Here is an 18767-nt window from a genome sequence, read left to right as displayed (position 1 = left end):
TAAATACAGAGGTGTGAGTGAACCTTGTCTGTCTATGGGCACTTCCTGAGCATTTTCATAGATGCAAAAGTTTTTCTTCATTTGTAACTATGTCTTTTTCTTTTTTTCCCCCAACTTGCTGTTTATTTCCAAACATCTTGAGGCGTGAAATGGCACACCTGCCATTAATAATCGTGTTGAACTGTTTGGGTAACAAAAGATCTCGCTTGTGCTACAATTTCAGTCCAGTTCCCTTTATTCTGACCTAGGTCCAAATGCAAAATCAGTTTTTTGTTAATTTGAAAACTGGAAAGATCTAAATATCTCTACTACACGGGACTTCCCCGGTGTTCCAGTGTTTAAGAATCTGCCTTGCAATGCAGCGGACGTGGGTTCAACCCCTGGTTGGGGAACTAAGATCCCACATGCCACCAGGCACCTAATCCCATGTGTTGCAACTAGTGAGACCACTCACTGAAACAAAGACACAGAACAGCCAAAATATAGATTAAAAAAAATTTTTTTAAACAAAGTATCAACAATCAAGAATTTAAAAAAATACCTCTGCCACAAAACATACCAATCTACTACACCTCCATCATCAGAAGTAAAAGGAACTACACAGGAGATGTCACTGAGAAAAGGTGCTGAAAAAGCAGAGTGGGGTCACAGGGGAGATTCCTGACAAGTGGGGTGTTGTGGGGAGGGGGCGGGGGAAGGAGAGAAGAGAGGGACATCCACTCTGGCAGGTTCAGGGGCCCTGTGGGGTTAGAAGAACCAGGACAAAGTAAGCGGAAGCCAGGCCAGGCCGCAGGCTGGGTGGGCTGGCACTGCCATTCTTTTCGCTTCTAAACATGTCCCCAAAGAGGATGCTATCCATTTTTTAAACACCAGAAACAGTTATCCAGACATTAAGAAATAAGGAAAATATTGCTAGCTTATGAAGTCCAAATTTGGTAGGAAAGAAAATGAAGTGTAGTAGGTCAGAAGTAGGGCAGCAGTGAACAGAAGGCCTCATAGGTTATTTTATTTAGGGACCATCAGTAAATATATATATATTTATAAATATATATATGTATTTTAATATATATCAGTAAATATATATATATATACATATATATATATATAAATACAGAGGACTGTGACTATAACAACCAAGGCAGTGCTGAGAAACATGCAGCCTTCTTTGATGAGAGCCAAGAGGCGGGCCTAAGGGGTAGATGGTTGTTGCTGTTCAGTTGCTAAGGATGGAGACTCCTTAAAAAGGTTCAGGCATTTAAAATGAAAATGTTCAACATTAATACTTAAAAACATAATTGGAAGCTCAAAATGACATGCCAAACAGAAAGCAGTCTTTCCAATACACACATTTAATAGAGCAAATCTGGCTAACTCTAATTATTTGAAGATAATGGTCTTGCATGGTCTCTACATATATTAAAAGGGTGAGCATTCTCATCCTTCCCTGGAGGTTACAAGCTCATAAGCTAACAGAGGTGACTGAGGGACAAAACATGCTAGGACTGGAAAAAGCAATTTACTAAACAGTGACCTGCTGGCCTGAAAGTTAATTCAGTTTCAAAATGGAACAAATTAGTCCCTTCTCAATGCCAGGATGGAACCCACAGCTTCCTAATAGAGTGATAGAATCATTAACATTTCAAATTAGTCAAGATCCAGGGCTGGCATTTAGGAACCTGATAGCTTCATCCTGATGGCATATATATCTGGTTTCTTAAATGATCTCATTATATTCTGACTGGTATGATGTTGGTCTCCAAACAGCAAATAGTTACCTTTACAATGGGCTTCCCAGGTGGCTCAGTGGTAAAGAATCCGCCTGCCAAGCAGGAGATCAGGGTTCGATCTCTGAGTTGGGAAGATCCCCTGGAGAAGGAAATGACAAGCCGCTCCAGTATTCTTGCCTGGGAAATCCCACAGATAGAGGAGCCTGGAGGGCTACAGACCATGGGTCATAAAAGAGTTGTGCATGATTTAGTGACTAAACCACCACCATCACCACCTTTACAACAGATCCAGGATGGGAAGGTGTATTTGGGTGATGAGGAAGGTGCTGAAGCTCCTGTAGGTCATCACACCAGCTGTGGTCAGGCTCCACGACCACTGAAGTGTCTGTACCTGAGCAGAGGCAGGTGGGTGTCACTGATGGGAACAGTTTTCGGAACAAAGCATGAGGACTGATTGTGTCTGAAAATCAAATCCATCATCATGAACACTGTTGTTGTTTAGTCACTGAGCCATGTCCGGCTCTTTGTGACCCCATGGACTGTAGCCCACCAGGCCCCTCTGTCCATGGGATTTTCCAGGCAAGAATACTAGAGTGGGTTGCCATTTCCTTCTCCAGGGGGATCTTCTCCAGCTGGGGATCAAACCCGTGTTTCCTACACTGGCAGGTGGATTCTTTACCTTTGAGCCACCAGGGAAGCCCATCACAAACATACTTAGATGTAGTGCCCACCATGCTCCATCTGAGATAGATGCATTTGTATTCAGAGGAATTATCAAGTGCCAGGTACCACATGCCTGTGTGTGACCCCTCAACACACATAAAGGTCAGGTAATTGAAACTTATGGCTCCCAGAACAGGTGTAATTCAGCTACAGAACTGCAAGGAGTAATTAGTATTACTAAATTCATTGAACAAGGCAGAAGAAGCCACAAGAAATGCTACAGATCTCTGTGAGACCAAATTTAGGATAAAATTGGAAAACACTACTTCAAGTTTTAAATTCTTAGTCCAACTCCTCAGCTGCAAATTTATATCCATCTCATCTTTTTCATTTAATAAACAGGCTTTAAATTCTAGACAGGATACCCAAGACATGCACCAGAAATAAATAAAAATCCCCTCACTCTTTTATCTCACTGTCTTTGTTTTAAAGGACTCTGTTTAGAAAAACTAAAATGACTGCCACTGTAGAAAATGAATGTTATTATAAAGGGGTGGTATACAAGCGCACACTTTTGCGATCATTTTTCCTGAGCTTGTTCTGCCAAATAAGCATGAAACACTTTACAAATATCAATGCAGGTCTAAGAATAGGAATATGGAGAATGTGCGTTTTGAGGACAGCTTTGGGTATGATTAATTTTTTTAAAAAACAAATGAGTCAGAAGGACAGCATTTAAAAAAATATATAGAACATATTATCACTTTACAAATGTGTGTATTAGATACTCAGTAGTCTGACTTTTGGGGGCCCCATGGACTGTAGCCCACCAGGCTCCTCTGTCCATGGGATTCTCCAGGCAAGAATACTGAAGTGGGTAGCCATTCCCTTCTCCAGGGCATCTTCCTGACCCAGGGATCAAATCCAGGTCTTCCTCACTGCAGGCAGATTCTTTACCATCTGAGCTACCAGAGGATAACAAATATCCCAAATAAATTTCTACCACTGTACTCAAAGTTGAGATCCCAGGGGTTCCTTAAGAATTGTCTTGAGAAGCCTCATGTAACCTCCAGGGAAGAAAGCTCCATGTGGCCATTAAAACAAGCTCACAGCACCCACAGTAGATGCCAGCCAAGACTGCGCTTCACACACATCAGTGGATGAGAATCCCAGGGAGGCTTGTGAAGATGGAGATTTCAGGATTCCCCCTTTAATGTAGTTTTCAAGGTATGTGCTGACCTCAGGAATCTGCTTATTTAATAAGCTCCTCTAAGGATTCTGATACAGGAAGTTCCTGGACCACAACTCAGGAAACACAAACTAAAATGCATAAATTTAGTGGGAAGAAAAGTCTTTGAGGGAGGGCAAATTTTAGGCCTGAGTTAAGAATATTTTATTTACTCTCTCTGTCTTCAAGAATATTCTTGATTTTTCTCTCTCCCTCTCTCCAAATACATACACACACACACACACAATTTAGCTGTGTCAAAATGATCTTTAGTAGGAGCATGTCAAATTGTTTTGAAGTAAATTAAAACTAATCATCATTATGGAAACACTTAAAAATAGACGAGGAAACCAAATGAAACTATGAATGATAAAACTAGGATCCTTGGCTAATGACAATTGTAAAACAAAACCATAAATATTTTTTTTGGTCTTCAAAGATATCTGAGTAATTCTGTTTTTGCCCAATTCTGGGTCATTGGACATTCTTCAAGTATATGATAACCAAACTGTGTTTTAATATAATGTTATATAATCAAAAATAATATATCAATAATAATATTTATAACATTTAATAATATTGAATTAATTTGCACTATTTTGCACAAGTAATCCAAATCATTTAAGTGGTGATTTAAAAGACATGATATCTTAATGCAGATGTGGTCGTGGAAAATGGAAAAATCAGAAGAAATTAAGCCACTCCTGAATATGCATTAAGAAACAGGAAGACTTCCAAATTAAGAAATATCTCTTAAGGCTAAGTGCCTAAAAGGAAGCCACAGTGCCTCCCCAGGTCCCCATTAAAATGTAATCTTAAAGACTTTAAAACCTTTTTATTGCCAAGGTTCAATGAAAAGCTCACATCCGTGAAATGTGAATCTGAGCCAGGGGGTGAAAACAGAAGCAGAAAGGATACGAGGGATTGCAAAGAGCTGAGCGAACACGTGAAAGGAGGAACCCCAAGCCATCTGCCAAGGAGCCACATAGGTCAGGACGAACTGCAGCTTGTGAAGCAGGTCCCCGAGCTGAAAGCGAAAGACAGAGAAGCATCAGTGACGACAACCACAGTGGCAGCCGTGTCAGTTGGTGAGAGAGCCTGTGTTAAAGGTACAAAGCCACAGTGTGATGATCATTACTCCTCCTACTGTTACCTTCTGGGAAACGGAATACTTTGAGAAATGAAACTATTTCCTCACGTATCAGTAAACAAAGGATGTCACAGTCATCAGCGTCCACCGGTGAGCTCTGAGGAAACTCAAGAAAGGAAAGAATGCCTGTCATCTAGCAGCCAGTAGACTGTAGCCACTCCCTATGGTGAGTCCTGAGGAACATCAGGATGTGAAAACATAGAATACTGGCCCCAGATAGCTGAGGTGCTGCTGCTGCTAAGTCACTTCAGTCATGTCCGACTCTGTGCGACCCCGTAGACGGCAGCCCACCAGGCTCCCCCGTCCCTGGGATTCTCCAGGCAAGAACACTGGAGTGGGTTGCCATTTCCTTCTCCAATGCATGAAAGCGAAAAGTGAAAGTGAAGTCATTCAGTCGTGTCCGACTCTTAGCGACCCCATGGACTGCAGCCCATCAGGCTCCTCCATCCATGGGATTTTCCAGGCAGGAGTACTGGAGTCGGGTGCCATTGCCTTCACAGCAAAGGAATGATTTCAATAAGCCCAGACTCATGCATCTTCCCATACACAGAAAAGCACTAAATTCCTTAACCTGACCTATCTGGTTTCTTTAATTAACAACCATCTTTTGATGTTCTTACTACCTGCCCTTTGTTGCAAAACTCCTATATATCCTAGCTCCTTGCCTCGCCCCCTTAGAGTAGTTTCACAGAGCTATCTGAAATGCTGTCTCCTGGGCTACAGTTCTCATTTTGCCCCAAATAAAACTTAACTTGCAACTCTTAAGTTGTGTACATTTTTCTCAGCACTTCCTTTGTCTCATATGCAAGACAGCTGTTCAAGGGGACTTTCAAACAGCAACAAGATGATCAGAGGAAACCTTGTGTGGTTAATTTCACCAAGTTAATGATATGGTATATCTCTGTGTTTCTTAAAGGAATACTCAGAGCTTGGTCTTTCCTCCTCCACACTTGGGTCTTTCAGGGAAAGATTTATACAAAACCCCATCATGATGGACACTGCTCAAGTTTTTTGTGTATGGACTTCAGCCTACCTCTTCAGTCACTCTTCCCGGAGAAAACTGCTCCACAGGATTGAATTGCAAGTTACAAAGTGCTTTAGAGAGCCAAGATGGGCTATGGGAGCTGCTGCATTAATTTGCTAGACAAGCCAGCACAGGAGAAAGCTGAGTTCTGGGGAGAAGCAGGGGTTGGGGAGAAGAGACCTTATGTGGCCTAAGGATGAACACGAGGGCAAAAGTGCCCAGTGGTTTGGGCTGGAGATCCAGAATATAAATGTGCTGGAAAGGATGAAGAGGGCCGGATTCATGGACTGCAGACCCCTGCTTTGTAGACAGCAGTGACTGATGGACCCCAGATGTGAAATTCTATGGCTGTCACTTCTAGAGGCAGTCAGTAAGTAGCAACATGCTTCCTAAACTCCACATACACTCTTCACCCATAATGGAGACCTCATTTTTTAAAAACTGAACTATAGTTGATTTACAATGTTGTGTTAGTTTCAGGTATACAGCAAGTTGATTTTGGTTATACATATGCCTATTTATTCTTTTTTCAGATTCTTTTCCCTTACAGGTTTGGGAAATGGAATATTTCCTGCTGTATCAGTAAGGAAAGGATGTCACAGTCACCAGTGATTGCAGCCCTCCCATGCAAACTAATGGCCCTGAGGAGAGTCAGGGAGGAAAGAGTACCTGTCATCTAGCAGCCATCACACTGCAGCTAGTTCCCACTGTGAGCCCTGAGGAAATGCAGGATGTGAAAACCGGATACTGGAGCCAGACAGCTGAGGTGCGTATCAAAGGAATGATTTCAGGGAACCCGACTCTTGCATCTTCCCATACACAGAAAAGCACCAAATTCCTTAACTTGAGATATCTGGTTTTCTTTAATTAACAATAATCTTTTGATGTTCCCAACTACCTGCCCTTTGTTGCAAAACTTCTGTATAACCTGGCTCTTCCCCTTGCCTCCTCAGAGCCGTTCTCTCAGGGTTTCTTGACATGCCGCCTCCCAGGACTGAAGTCCTAAAAATTCCCGCCAAATAAAACATAACTCAAGTTTTAGGTTGTGAATAATTTTTTGTCAACATATTATTACCAAATACTAATTACAGAATACCTGTGCTATATAGTAGGTTCTTGTTGGTTATCTATTTTATATATAGCAGTATATATATGTTAATCCCAAGCTCCTAATTTACCCCTCCCCACCCTTTCCCCCTTGGTCACCATAAGTCTGTTTTCTATGCCTGTGGGTCTATTTCTGTTTTGTAAATAAGTTCATTTGTACCATTTTTTTTAGTTTCTTCATATAAGCAATATCATATGTCTTTCTCTGTTTGACATAATCTCTAGGTTCATCCGTACTGTTGCAAATGGCATCATGTTATTCTTTTTATGGCTAATATTCCATAATAATGGAGAATTCAAATGGCAGGATGTGTTGGTTTCTAGACTGGTTAGCATATGAGATAGTAAGATACATTCACCAGACTCATGATGTCAAAAGAGAAGGAAAAATAGAACTCTTAACGAGGATCAGGAAGTGTGACATAGAACATCAGAAGATCACAATGAAAAGAAAGCAAAGGCTGGAAAATGGGCCACTGAGGAAAGAAAGGTTCAAGGAACCAAGATAACTTAGCCCATCAGTGAAAGGTCACATCTGTGATTTTGGAACCAAAAGATGAGGTTAACCTGAATTGTTTCATGAAAATGTCATGAGGAAAAGTGAGGTTAATTAGAATCCTCTTCAAATCTTCCTCTCGCTTTTCTTATCTTCCCACATTCTCATCAATATCCTGGGTTTGGAGACTAATTTTAGAGTTAAACTTCCTTGGACCGGCTACAGAAGATGAACCAAGGACAGATGTTCTCTCAAAGGCACAGCAAATCAGGAGCTCTTGAGACGTGACCTCATCTGGTCGTGCAAGAGCCCCATGGTCTAAATGTGTCCCCTGGGGACCCTGGTCACACACCTAGCAGTGAAGAGTCAGAGGCAGAGAGAAGGCAGAGGATAGAGCAAGGGAGAGAAGGGAAAGAAGCAGAGACAATGGGGAGGACAGAGGTGGAATAAAGAGAAAGGAAAAGTAGAAGAGAAAGATGATGCAATTGGACCAGAAGAACTGTGAAGGAATATGAATTCTGGGTAAGAAAAACAAACATTTTTTCCCAGTAACTTTCACGTTCTTCCCTCTGGCTCACTGACATCCACCCGAGAGCCGACTTCAACTGGCTTTCATTCTTTCAGAAAGTCCACTTTAGTTTTAATCAAGCGGTTGGTTTAAGCTTCTTGAACCCTGGATCTGGATGGGTCTCCAAGGCTCTGGGGGCCTTTGAGATGCCCAAAATTGAGAGAACAGCAGTTTACTCTCTCACGTCAGCTTGAGGTTGTATCTTTAAGGTTCACAAAAAGTGAGTCCTCTCCCAAACCATGGTTCAAATGTTCCCAGTGGCAGTATTTACAATAGCCAAGACATGGAAGCAACTTAAGTGTCCATCAACAGATGAACAGATAAAGATGTGGTACATACATATAACTGAATATTAATCAGCCATAAAAATAATGAAATAATACCATTTGCAGGAATACAGATAGACCTAGAGATGAGCACACTAAGAAAGCCAAAGACAAATATCATATAATATGACTTATACACAGAATCTAAAAAAAATGTATACAAATGACCTTACTTACAAAACAGATTCACAGACTTAGAAAACAAACTTCTGGTTACCAAAAGGGAAACATGGTGTTGGGGGGATAAACTGAGAGTTTGGGATTGTCATATACACACTGCTGCTGCTGCTAAGTCGCTTCAGTCATGTCCGACTCTGTGCGACCCCATAGACAGCAGCCCACCAGGCTCCCCCATCCCTGGGATTCTCCAGGCAAGAACACTGGAGTGGGTTGCCATTTCCTTCTCCAATGCATGAAAGTGAAAAGGGAAAGTGAAGTCGCTCAGTCATGTCCAAGTCTTTGCGACCCCATGGACTGCAGCCCACCAAGGCTCCTCCGTCCATGGGATTTTCCAGGCAAGAGTACTGGAGTGGGGTGCCATTGCCTTCTCCCATATACACACTACCGTATTTAAAATAAATAACCAACCAGGATCTACTGTGCAGCACAGGGAACTCTGCTCAATATTCTGTAATAACCTAAATGGGAAATGAATATGAAAAAGAATGAATATATGTATACGTACAACTGAATCAATTTGCTGTACACCAGAAACTAACACAACATTGTTGATCAACTATACTTCAAAATAAAATAAAATTTTTTTAATTAGTCCTCTCCCCACCTGACTTCCCACCAGTTAAAGATGATGTGGACAGACAGGTGAAACACAGACTCAAACTCTTGACTCACTTCTCTTAAAAGATATGATTCCCTTTGAAGGTCATTATCATATCTATGCATCCCCACCATTAATTCAACCAGAGGCAGAGTACGCTAATTACAAAACAGGAGACATTCAAACAAATGACTCTAGAGTACATCAAAAGCAAAAATCCTGAGAAGTGGGGACGGACTCTCTTGTATTAACTTGCTTCTTTATGCCCTCCCAACTCTATCAAGCAAAATGCCTCTGGATTTGAAACATTCTCGTCACAACACTGTTAAGAATTTTTAGTCTGGTTATTAAGATTTAGTCCTGTGACTCATGCCTAGGTGAAAACTGCAAGCATGAGCACGATTACCTTATGTGATGTATGAACCCCCAAATGCCATGAAAATGAATCATGGGTTTTAAAAAGTTATTCCTGTTGGGTTTTCAGTGTATGACTATATCCTGGGAGGCTTTTAAGCCACCTCCTGGAAAAGCTGATAAGTAGGTCAGGCATTGCAACTACAATCAGACAGGCAGCCCCAGGGAAAGCCTCATCTGCAAGTTTAAAGCGTTAACAAGTTAAACTTTGCTGCATTATGATTAAATGAATCTATCACAATTATTTTTTGCATAGCACAGCAACCTGTATTTATACATAAGCAAAACCAGTAATCAGGCACATGCACTCTCATGCTCTAATTGCAGCCAAGACCCCAGGTATCTTTGTTCTTTTCCTATGTCTCTGCTTTGTTTTTTTACTCTTTTTTCACAACCACTCTGAAGAATAAAATACAAGCTTTGTAAAAGATTTTCAGTATGCCGCTCATCAAACAGACTCTGCTATTCTTAATCACTGAAGCCAGATCTCCAGAATGACAGTTCTTTATATTCCAGTGATTGATTCCTCCACGACTCAGTAAATTTTTTTATTATTAAACTTTTTATTTTGCATTGGAGTATAGCCAGTTCACAATGTCGTGATAGTTCCAGGTGGACTGCAAAGGGACTCAGTCATACATACACATGTATCCATTCTCCCTCAAACTTCCCTCCCATTCAGCCTGCTTCATAACATTGACCAGAGTTCCCTGAGCCATACAGTAAAAATTCAGTAATTTAATAACCTAATAACCCTCCCACCAGAAAAAGGACATGCTGGCACTTTGTCAGATGTCAACACAACACAGTGTTTAAGAGTATGGGCCTGAGGGCACACTGCCTGGGTTTCAATCCCAGCTGACACCTATCATGGGGCTGATACTGGGACCTCCCACATGGTCATTTGAGGATGAAATGACTTCATCTTTGTTAAGGACTTGGGATGCTGCCTGGCAACAGTATGTGCAACATAGGACAAGTGGATATCTTATTTGAGGATATATTTTCTCTTGCTCAGGAAATTCTAGGGCTCCCCTCTAAACAACCAAAACTTACCAAGTCCAGGTCCTCTTACTTTTCAGAGGAAGAAATCAGACTCAGGGAAGCTAAGTGGGCCGCTTAGGGAAGACCGTGAGTTCAACGGACCCTGTGAATCCAGATGTTGAAATTCCTAGTTCTCCACCTGGTGATGGATTTCTACCTCCCAAACTTACCACATCTTCTTGAGGACATGAGCCATCCTGGAAGGACAACAGCAGGAAGCAGCAGAGGAAAGGCGTCTTCTACCTGTGCCTTTGTGCTGATAGCAGTGGGCAGGGTCGTAAGTGTGAATGGGACAGACGGGGCCACGGCCACTACTGGGGACCCTACTCCACACGCACCAGGCTCTCATCTGTCCTGGAACACCCTTTTCAGTACAAATGCCAAACGAACAATAGACGAGTCCACCCAACAAGTCCAGTGACAATCAAATGGTTTCAACAAGGCAGGCTGTTGGGTTTCCTGTGCTTTTTAAAGGCACAGCTCCAAGAAAGTTGATATGACCTACATATTTTTTTTCCCCCTAAAAGTGTACAGAGGTGTGCTCCAGGTTAAAAGACTCAACCTCATATTTTCCCTTTATACTTCTTTCTTCTCTTCTAAGGTTAAGTCAGATTTTAAAAAAAAGAGAAAGAGAGAAAAGAAAAATTTATGGGTATCCAAAAAGCAATGTCAAAGCACACAAGCAAGTAAATGAATGAACACTAATCATTAATGAGAAGCATGTATGAAGAAGCACCTTCTGTACCATATAAGACCATTATCTATAAAATAAAAACTCATTTAAGATAACAGTCAATGGAAAGAATAACACTAACACCACCACATGCAGCACAGCACTGCACTTAAGTACTTTAAAAATTTTTTTTGTTTTATATTGGAGTAGAGTTGATTTACTGCCTTCCCAAGTAGCTCAGTGGTAAAGAATCAGTCTGCAATGCAAGAGACGCAATGCAGGAGATGTGGGTCTGGTACCCGGGTTGGAAAGATCCCCTGGAGGAAGAAATGGCAATCACACCTGTATTATTGCCTGAAAAATTCCATGGACAGAGGAACCTGATGGACTACAATCATGGGGTCACAAAGAGTTGGACACAACTGAGCGATTAAGCGCACACACAGGGTTGACTTCTAGTGCTGTGTTAGCTTCAGGTGTATAGCAAAGTGATTCAGTTACACACACACATGTATCTATTTCAAATGAGAAAACTCAAATCCCCCACTTAGGTAGTTACAGAGTATTGAGTAGAGTTCCCTGTGCTATCCAGTAGGTCCTTGTGGGTTATCTATTTTATATACAGCAAGTGTGAGTTTGGGGCTGATATGTACACATTGAGGTACTTTAAATAGAAGTCCCATTTCCATTAGCTATGAACTTGCATCTCCTTAGACAGTATGAGGCCTCTGTTTTTATGAAGCTTATCTCATTCCTAATGCTCTGCTGCCAAGCTCTTAAATCTCAGGCCTATTAAAGCATAATAAACGTCCCAAATTACCCAAGTATGACTATACAAGAAAACAAAATCATTTGGGTCTTTTCCACTAAAAACACTCAGAAACGACAAAAAGAAGTCACAGTGGAATAATTCTGGCTGTTTCCCAAAGAAAGACACCATAAATACTCTCACTTCAAATAATCCTTTTTGGAAACATCTTTTCAATTTGGCATAGACATGCTGTTGTATCTCTGCTCTAGGCAGAAAATGCAATCTGCATAAATTCACAAACTATCTTAAGAGAAGTGTCACCCAATAAATATGACCCTAACCCATTTCCTTGCTAATACATTCTTAAATAAGGCATAGGTCACTTTTCCTCTGGGGACTTTCTCCCCCTTTCCCAATGAAATAACTCACCATTTACTGAATGTTCTTATACCAGGAGCTGCCCATATGATAAGTCCATTTGATTAAATTCAATCACTACCTGTTATCCCTATTGCTCCAGCCTTACTAGTCTCCCATCCCAGGTTAGTTCTTTTTTTTTTTTTTTTGAATTCTGTTGTCAAATTCATCAAGTTTTTTTTTTTAACTCAGAAAAATATGCAACTTATGATTATCAGTGTTTGAACTTGAAGAAGCAGGCAAGGCTGAAAGGAATCCCAGAGACTGGCTATTGAATTAAAGGTGAATTGAGTTCAAAATGAGAGAATGCTGAGGGAGCAGAGATGAGAGTGCTTGGAAAGGATGTTGACACATGGGAAGACATTTGGAAGTTCAACGTGGGACACAGTGATGAATTCAGGTGGGAGTCCAGCTGAGGGATTGAAAACCAGGAACAAAAGAATTGGGAAAAGCAATCAGACATGTTGATGCACAGGTAGGGATATGAGGAGTAGAAAAATGTTCAAGAAGGAACGGAAAAAGTAAAGCGGTGACTTTTCAAATGTGAGATACCACTTTAGGTAAGGGGGAGAGCCACTTTTATAGAATAAATGATTGATAACATCAAGTATGATAAACGCAAATATGATACATTTGAGGGTATTAGCATTAAAACATAAATAGTCTCAAATACGGCTGACAATTTTAATGAGTTAAAATTTTGTAAGTTAAGTAAACTTTTCAGTCAGTGGTTATAAGTGGTTACACAACTGAATTTCAGAAAGTGAGAAATGGATTCTACCACAATATAGAATTTGTGTTGGAAGTCTATTATATAATACTCTGTTTAGCAAAGTATTGATGGGCTTCAGGGAGCATGGTAATACAGAAAGGTTTCCATCCACTGTAAAAATATACACACACACACACATATATATATATACACATATACACATATATAAATACATAAATAATCTAAAAACTCATAAGAAAAATTGTTGAATTCCAAAGAAGAAAACCTCCAACAGTCAGAAGCAAAGAGGGGATTTTAAATGTGAATGTTATATCTGAACTAACACCAGGGTGACTCCAAGAAGACAAGGGCATGAATATGGGCTACAGGAGCTGAGTACTTGAATTTTACTGACTTGAAGGGCAGCCATACCCACCAAGTGTAAATTAGAAAGCCCCATCTACCAGGACTGGGAGAAAATAAAAAGTTTGTTTTTCTGCCTGGTATAGAGTAGATGGCTCAGACGGTAAAGCGTCTGTCTATAACGTGGGAGACCCAGGTTCGATCCCTGGGTTGGGAATATCCCCTGGAGAAGGAAATGGCAATCCACTCCAGTACTATTGCCTGGAAAATCCCAAGGACAGAGGAGCCTGATAGGGTACACTCCATGGGGTTGCAAAGAGTTGGACATGACTGAGCGACTTCACTCACTTATAGAGTAGATGAAAATCAATCACCCACAACACGCCAAAGCCTTAGCCATCATAACATAGGGGAGAGGTGCTGAAGTATAAACTATTATAGAAGAGCAGGAACGCAACACTGAGAGACTAACATTAAAAGTAGTGGAGGATGACAAAACGTTCTCTCATAAATTGTCTTCAGGGACACTTCCACAACCAGAATATGTAAGCCTCCCACAGACAGAAACAGCAAACTCCCAGTGAAGATCTGTTTACACTGAAAATTACAAACTGCAACAGGAAACAGCAAAGGAGAAAAAGCCAGCAGATGCAACACACAGGACAACTGGTATCCCAAGAATCTGAAGTAATAACAACAGGTGCTAAGTCACTTCAGTCATGTCCAACAGTGTGACCCCATAGACGGCAGCCCACCAGGCTCCCCCGTCCCTGGGATTCTCCAGGCAAGAACACTGGAGTGGGTTGCTATGTCCTTCTCCAATGCATGAAAGTGAAAAGTGAAAGTGAAGTCACTCAGTCGTGTCCGACTCTTAGCGACCCTATGGACTACAGCCTACCAGGCTCCTCCGTCCATGGGATTTTCCAGGCAAGAGTACTGGAGTGGGGTGCCATGGCCTTCTCCCAATAGCAATATAAAAGAATCTAAATAAATGAGTAAAGAGTTGACATAAAAAAGAAGCAATAATAAAAGAGTAACCTAAGACGCAAAATGAACAAATGGAATTGAAAAAGGAAGAAGTACCGATTCTAGAAGTGGTAAATGAAGTCATTAAAATAAAATGCCCAGGAGATGGCTTAAAAGCAGATCAGGGACAACAAAACAGCAAAGTAGAGAATAGAAGCTCTGAGTAAATTACCTGGAACTCAGCATAGACATGAAAGGAAAAAAATCCAGAGCTAAGAAACACAGATGGCAGACTCAGAAGATACAATGTGCATCTAATTTTGGAGTTCCAGAAGGAAAGTATAGAGAGAAAAAGAAGAGAAGACATCTGAAGGGCAAATGTCTAAGAATTTTCCAGAATTTAGAAAAACATGAGTTCTTCATTGAAGAATTACATCAAGTCCCATACAGGATAAATAAAAAGAACTCCTATTTTACTGCCTATAGTAGCAAAATAACTACTAGCAATATCAAAGCCAACAAGAAAAATGTCTTATAGATTACTTGCAAATAAATTATGAATAGACGGAAGATTTCTCATTAGCAAAAATACATGCCAAAAGACAACAGTATTTCTAAAGTGATAAAAAATATCGATCAGGTTAGTTTTGCACAGAACTCCAGTATCACTTAAGTGTAAGATAGGAAAAAAAAAGACCTTTTCAGACAAAGGATGAATTTATTACTCATAGAACTTCAAAGAAAGTACAATTAACAGTGTACTTCAGTAAAAAGGAAACTTACTGCTGAAGGAAGAAAGGACATACTAGAATAACGGAGAGGAAAAAAACTGTTGAAGTGTTAAAATATCAATATGAGGATTAATTGTAAAAATAATCATAAGGACAGTGACATTTGAAGGTAAACCAAATACTAGATATAAATATTTAAGATGTGGGAGGGCAATTGGAGTTGAAGGTTAAGTCTTTGGGCTGAGAGAAGAAAAGACATTTTTAATTTCATAGGCTAATCTTAATGATTTAACAGTATCCACTACACCTCTAAAGTTTTCAAACTTTAATGTGAATCAGAATTTCCTGGAGGGCTTGTAAATCAAGGATTCTGATTCCCACTTGCAGAGGTTCTGATTCAGTAGGTTTAGGATGCAGACCAGAATACCTTTCCAGGTGATTCTGATGTTGCTTTTCCGAGGATCACACCTTGAGATTCATTGCACTAAAGGACTAAAAGAATAATATTCAATTTCCAAGCACTACAGGGAAAGAAGGGACCAAATAAAATTTATTCAATTCAATATAAGGCAAAAAAAGGAGGAGAGTAGGAGGTCAAAGGAAAAGCATCATAAAAAGAAAGAAAAAAAATCATGATAGAAAAATGTAAAAGCAAAAAAGTAAATGTAAATGGATACAATTTGTCTATGAAAATGTAAAGATTCTCAGTCTGTATTAACAAGGAAAATTGTGCTAGATGCTTTCATTAGAAATAGTAGAATTACTTGGAAAGTTTAAGATAAGAGGTCACATAAATTATTCAGTTATCAATAAAACTTTCTTATTGAAAAAAAGAGAATGAAAAATATATATACCAGACAAATCCTAATCAAAAGAAAACTTGCTTACCTATATTAATATTAGACAAACTAGACTTTTACTCAATAAAGAATAAAAATCAGTATTTAATGATGTAAAGAAAGAGTCACCAGAAGATACAATTAACTGAAAAGTATGTACTTATCCATGTAATCTCAAGATATCTAAAGTAAAAATGGACAGAATTATAGGAGAAGATTAAGAAATCTACATCACAGGGAGAAATTTTAAGACAGGCATCTGAGAAAATAATTGCTTAATTAGACAAACAAAATGAAGATATAAAATATTTGACCAATAGAATTAACAAGCTTTATCTGAGATGTGTGTATTAGAATCTTGCAGTCAACCCAAAGAGAAAGAATATAATTTTCAAGCATATGTACATTTATAAGAATCAATGCATGACTAAACTCCAAAAGAAGGTTTAACCAAAGCTAAGAATTGATATCATGCAGATTGCTTTGTAATTAAATTAAAAGTCAATAATAATGAGACAACAAAACAATAATAGCAACAACAGCCACAAACTCTGGATATACTAACAACAATAAAAACAGCATTGATAGTGATAACCAAAATCAGATAATACTTGAAAATGAATGACAATGAAAAGCACTGGTAGCAATTATAACTTGTGGAATTCAGCTAAAGCTATTTGTAGAGGAAAAGATGTAGCCTTAAAATGTGCACCTTAGTAAAACTTTACAGTTTATATTGGAAGTCTATTTTGTAATGCAAAAAAATTAGCAAGAATAGTATCAGAAAGGAAAATACAGATGTTCTAATCTATTAATATAAATGCAGAAATCCTTAATAAAATATTTACCAAATGAATCTATAAATGTATAAAAATATATCATGATCAAATGTGGTTTATCACATAATGGTTAAATATTAGAAAAAATGTCATTGATTCACAAAAATGAAGTAAACAGACTGTATAATATTTAATTGATTCAGAAAAGATGCTGAAAAATAAATTCAACAAATTTCTAAAACTCCCTCACAACCTAGTAATTTAAAAAGTTCTTCTTAAACTGATAAAGGGTATCAGTGCTATACTGTAGTAAGTGAAAGTGAAGTCGCTCAGTCGTGTCCGACTCTTTGTGACTCCATGGACTGTAGCCTATCAGGCTCCTCCGTCCATGGGATTTTCCAGGCAAGCGTGCTGGAATGGGTTGCCATTTCCTTCTCCAGGGGATCTTCCCGACCCAGGAATCAAACCCGGGTCGCATTGCAGGCAGACGCTTTCCCGTCTGAGCCACCAATAGTAAAATATAAAATTTCAGGACTATTCAGGAAAGAGGTATCGAGCAGGATGAATCTGATTAACCTACAACAGAAAAGTGAAAACAGAATCATCAAGGGAGACTAAAATATAAGGGAAGACAAAGGAACCTGGGGTAATAGATGATCGTCTGTGAAGTGCAATTTGTAAAACTAACTAAGAAGGGGAAGAGATGTGATGCAGGGACGAGTGTACCCAGCAGGGGTAGGCTACTTAGGCAAAGGATTGTGAAGCTAATAAAGGGAAATGCAGCGGGCCCTGATTCTTTGATTAGCCAGTCTTATGCAGCCTGACAAATTCAGAACCCAAGGAGAACATGACAGAAAACATTAGTTAGGTTCATATTTCATAACTACTAATTAGGGCATCCATAAATGCAAATGAAGTCACCAAGGCACGTTTAAATTTTTCAATCTACCAAGAGGTAAGAATGCACAAAATTAAAAGGTCTTCTCGAGATCCCTGAGCATTAGGAATTACATTGAATCCTGCATCTCTGTGCGTGTTTGTGATAGTCAGTGGGGGTGCAGGTTCTGGTGTGTGGGGAGGTAGGTCACTGGGGAAGGAGGTCACTGGGGCAGGAGACAAGGGTGGCCTTCAAAACAGCAGAAACAGGAGATGATGAAAGTAACTGAGGACAGAGGGTTACTTTTGTTCTTTAAGCATCAAATTGAACTTGGAGTGGAATGGTAGAAACGATACATTTAATGTACACATTCTGCCTTTCTTTTCAATTCCTTAAGTCCTTTAAATTCCTAATGTTAGCCTTTATCCAATTACTGTATGTAGGATAGTCTCCTGTCTTTGATTTTATTTATAATTCTCTTCCTTGTACGGGAGAGGCAGCTTTCTAGATTCTGTTTTGGGGGCCTTCCTCCCTGGGCTTTCAAGGTGGTGCTAATGGTAAAGAACTTGCCTGCCAGTGCAGGAGACCTAAGAGACATGGGTTCGATCCCTGAGTCAGAAAGATCCCCTGGAGAAGGAAATGGCTACCTACTCCAGTATTCTTGCCTGGAGAGTTCCATGGACGGAGGAGCCTGGTGGGTCCATGGGGTCACAAAGAGTCGGACACGACTGAAGCGACTCAGCACCCTCCCTCCTGAAGATTCATTATAACTCTAAGGGTGACAAACGTAGTTTTTACAAAGAGGGTATAAAAGCCAAGTTCATAAGACTCCTATCAGGATTCAAGCTGCTGCTTTTACAGCAGCAAAAGAGCTCATGAGTTGGTGATAGTCAAGTGTGTGCTCATGGGACACTAGGAAGCCCCTGAGGGGTACAGAAACCGCAGGCTCTCTCTCCATGCACTCCACTGGGTGCTCACAGAAAAGATCAGAGAAAAGCCTAAGGAAGTGTCTGGTGTGGGACAGACATGAAAGAAGGAACCAGCAGACACCTGGAGGGTACGAAACTCTGCTAGACCCCTTTTCCAGACTTCTCTTATGGGACACACATTTTAGCCTGCTGGGCTCCTTTGTCC

At 40.0% G+C, this 18767-nt stretch overlaps 1 protein-coding gene across 1 annotated transcript in view; it reads right to left on the bottom strand.

Annotated features, from left to right (window-relative positions):
• Positions 1-18767, bottom strand: part of PCNX2 (pecanex 2) — a 311350-nt gene that overhangs the window by 103714 nt on the left and 188869 nt on the right. Inside the window, exon 22 of the mRNA XM_005891898.3 lies at positions 4537-4645. Within this exon, the coding sequence (XP_005891960.1) occupies positions 4537-4645 (109 nt within the window). The remainder of the gene's footprint in view (positions 1-4536; positions 4646-18767) is intronic.

Source organism: Bos mutus, chromosome 28 (genome assembly GCF_027580195.1).
Source record: "Bos mutus isolate GX-2022 chromosome 28, NWIPB_WYAK_1.1, whole genome shotgun sequence".
NCBI lineage: Eukaryota > Metazoa > Chordata > Mammalia > Artiodactyla > Bovidae > Bos > Bos mutus.
This window is presented reverse-complemented; position numbering and strand designations above follow the sequence as displayed.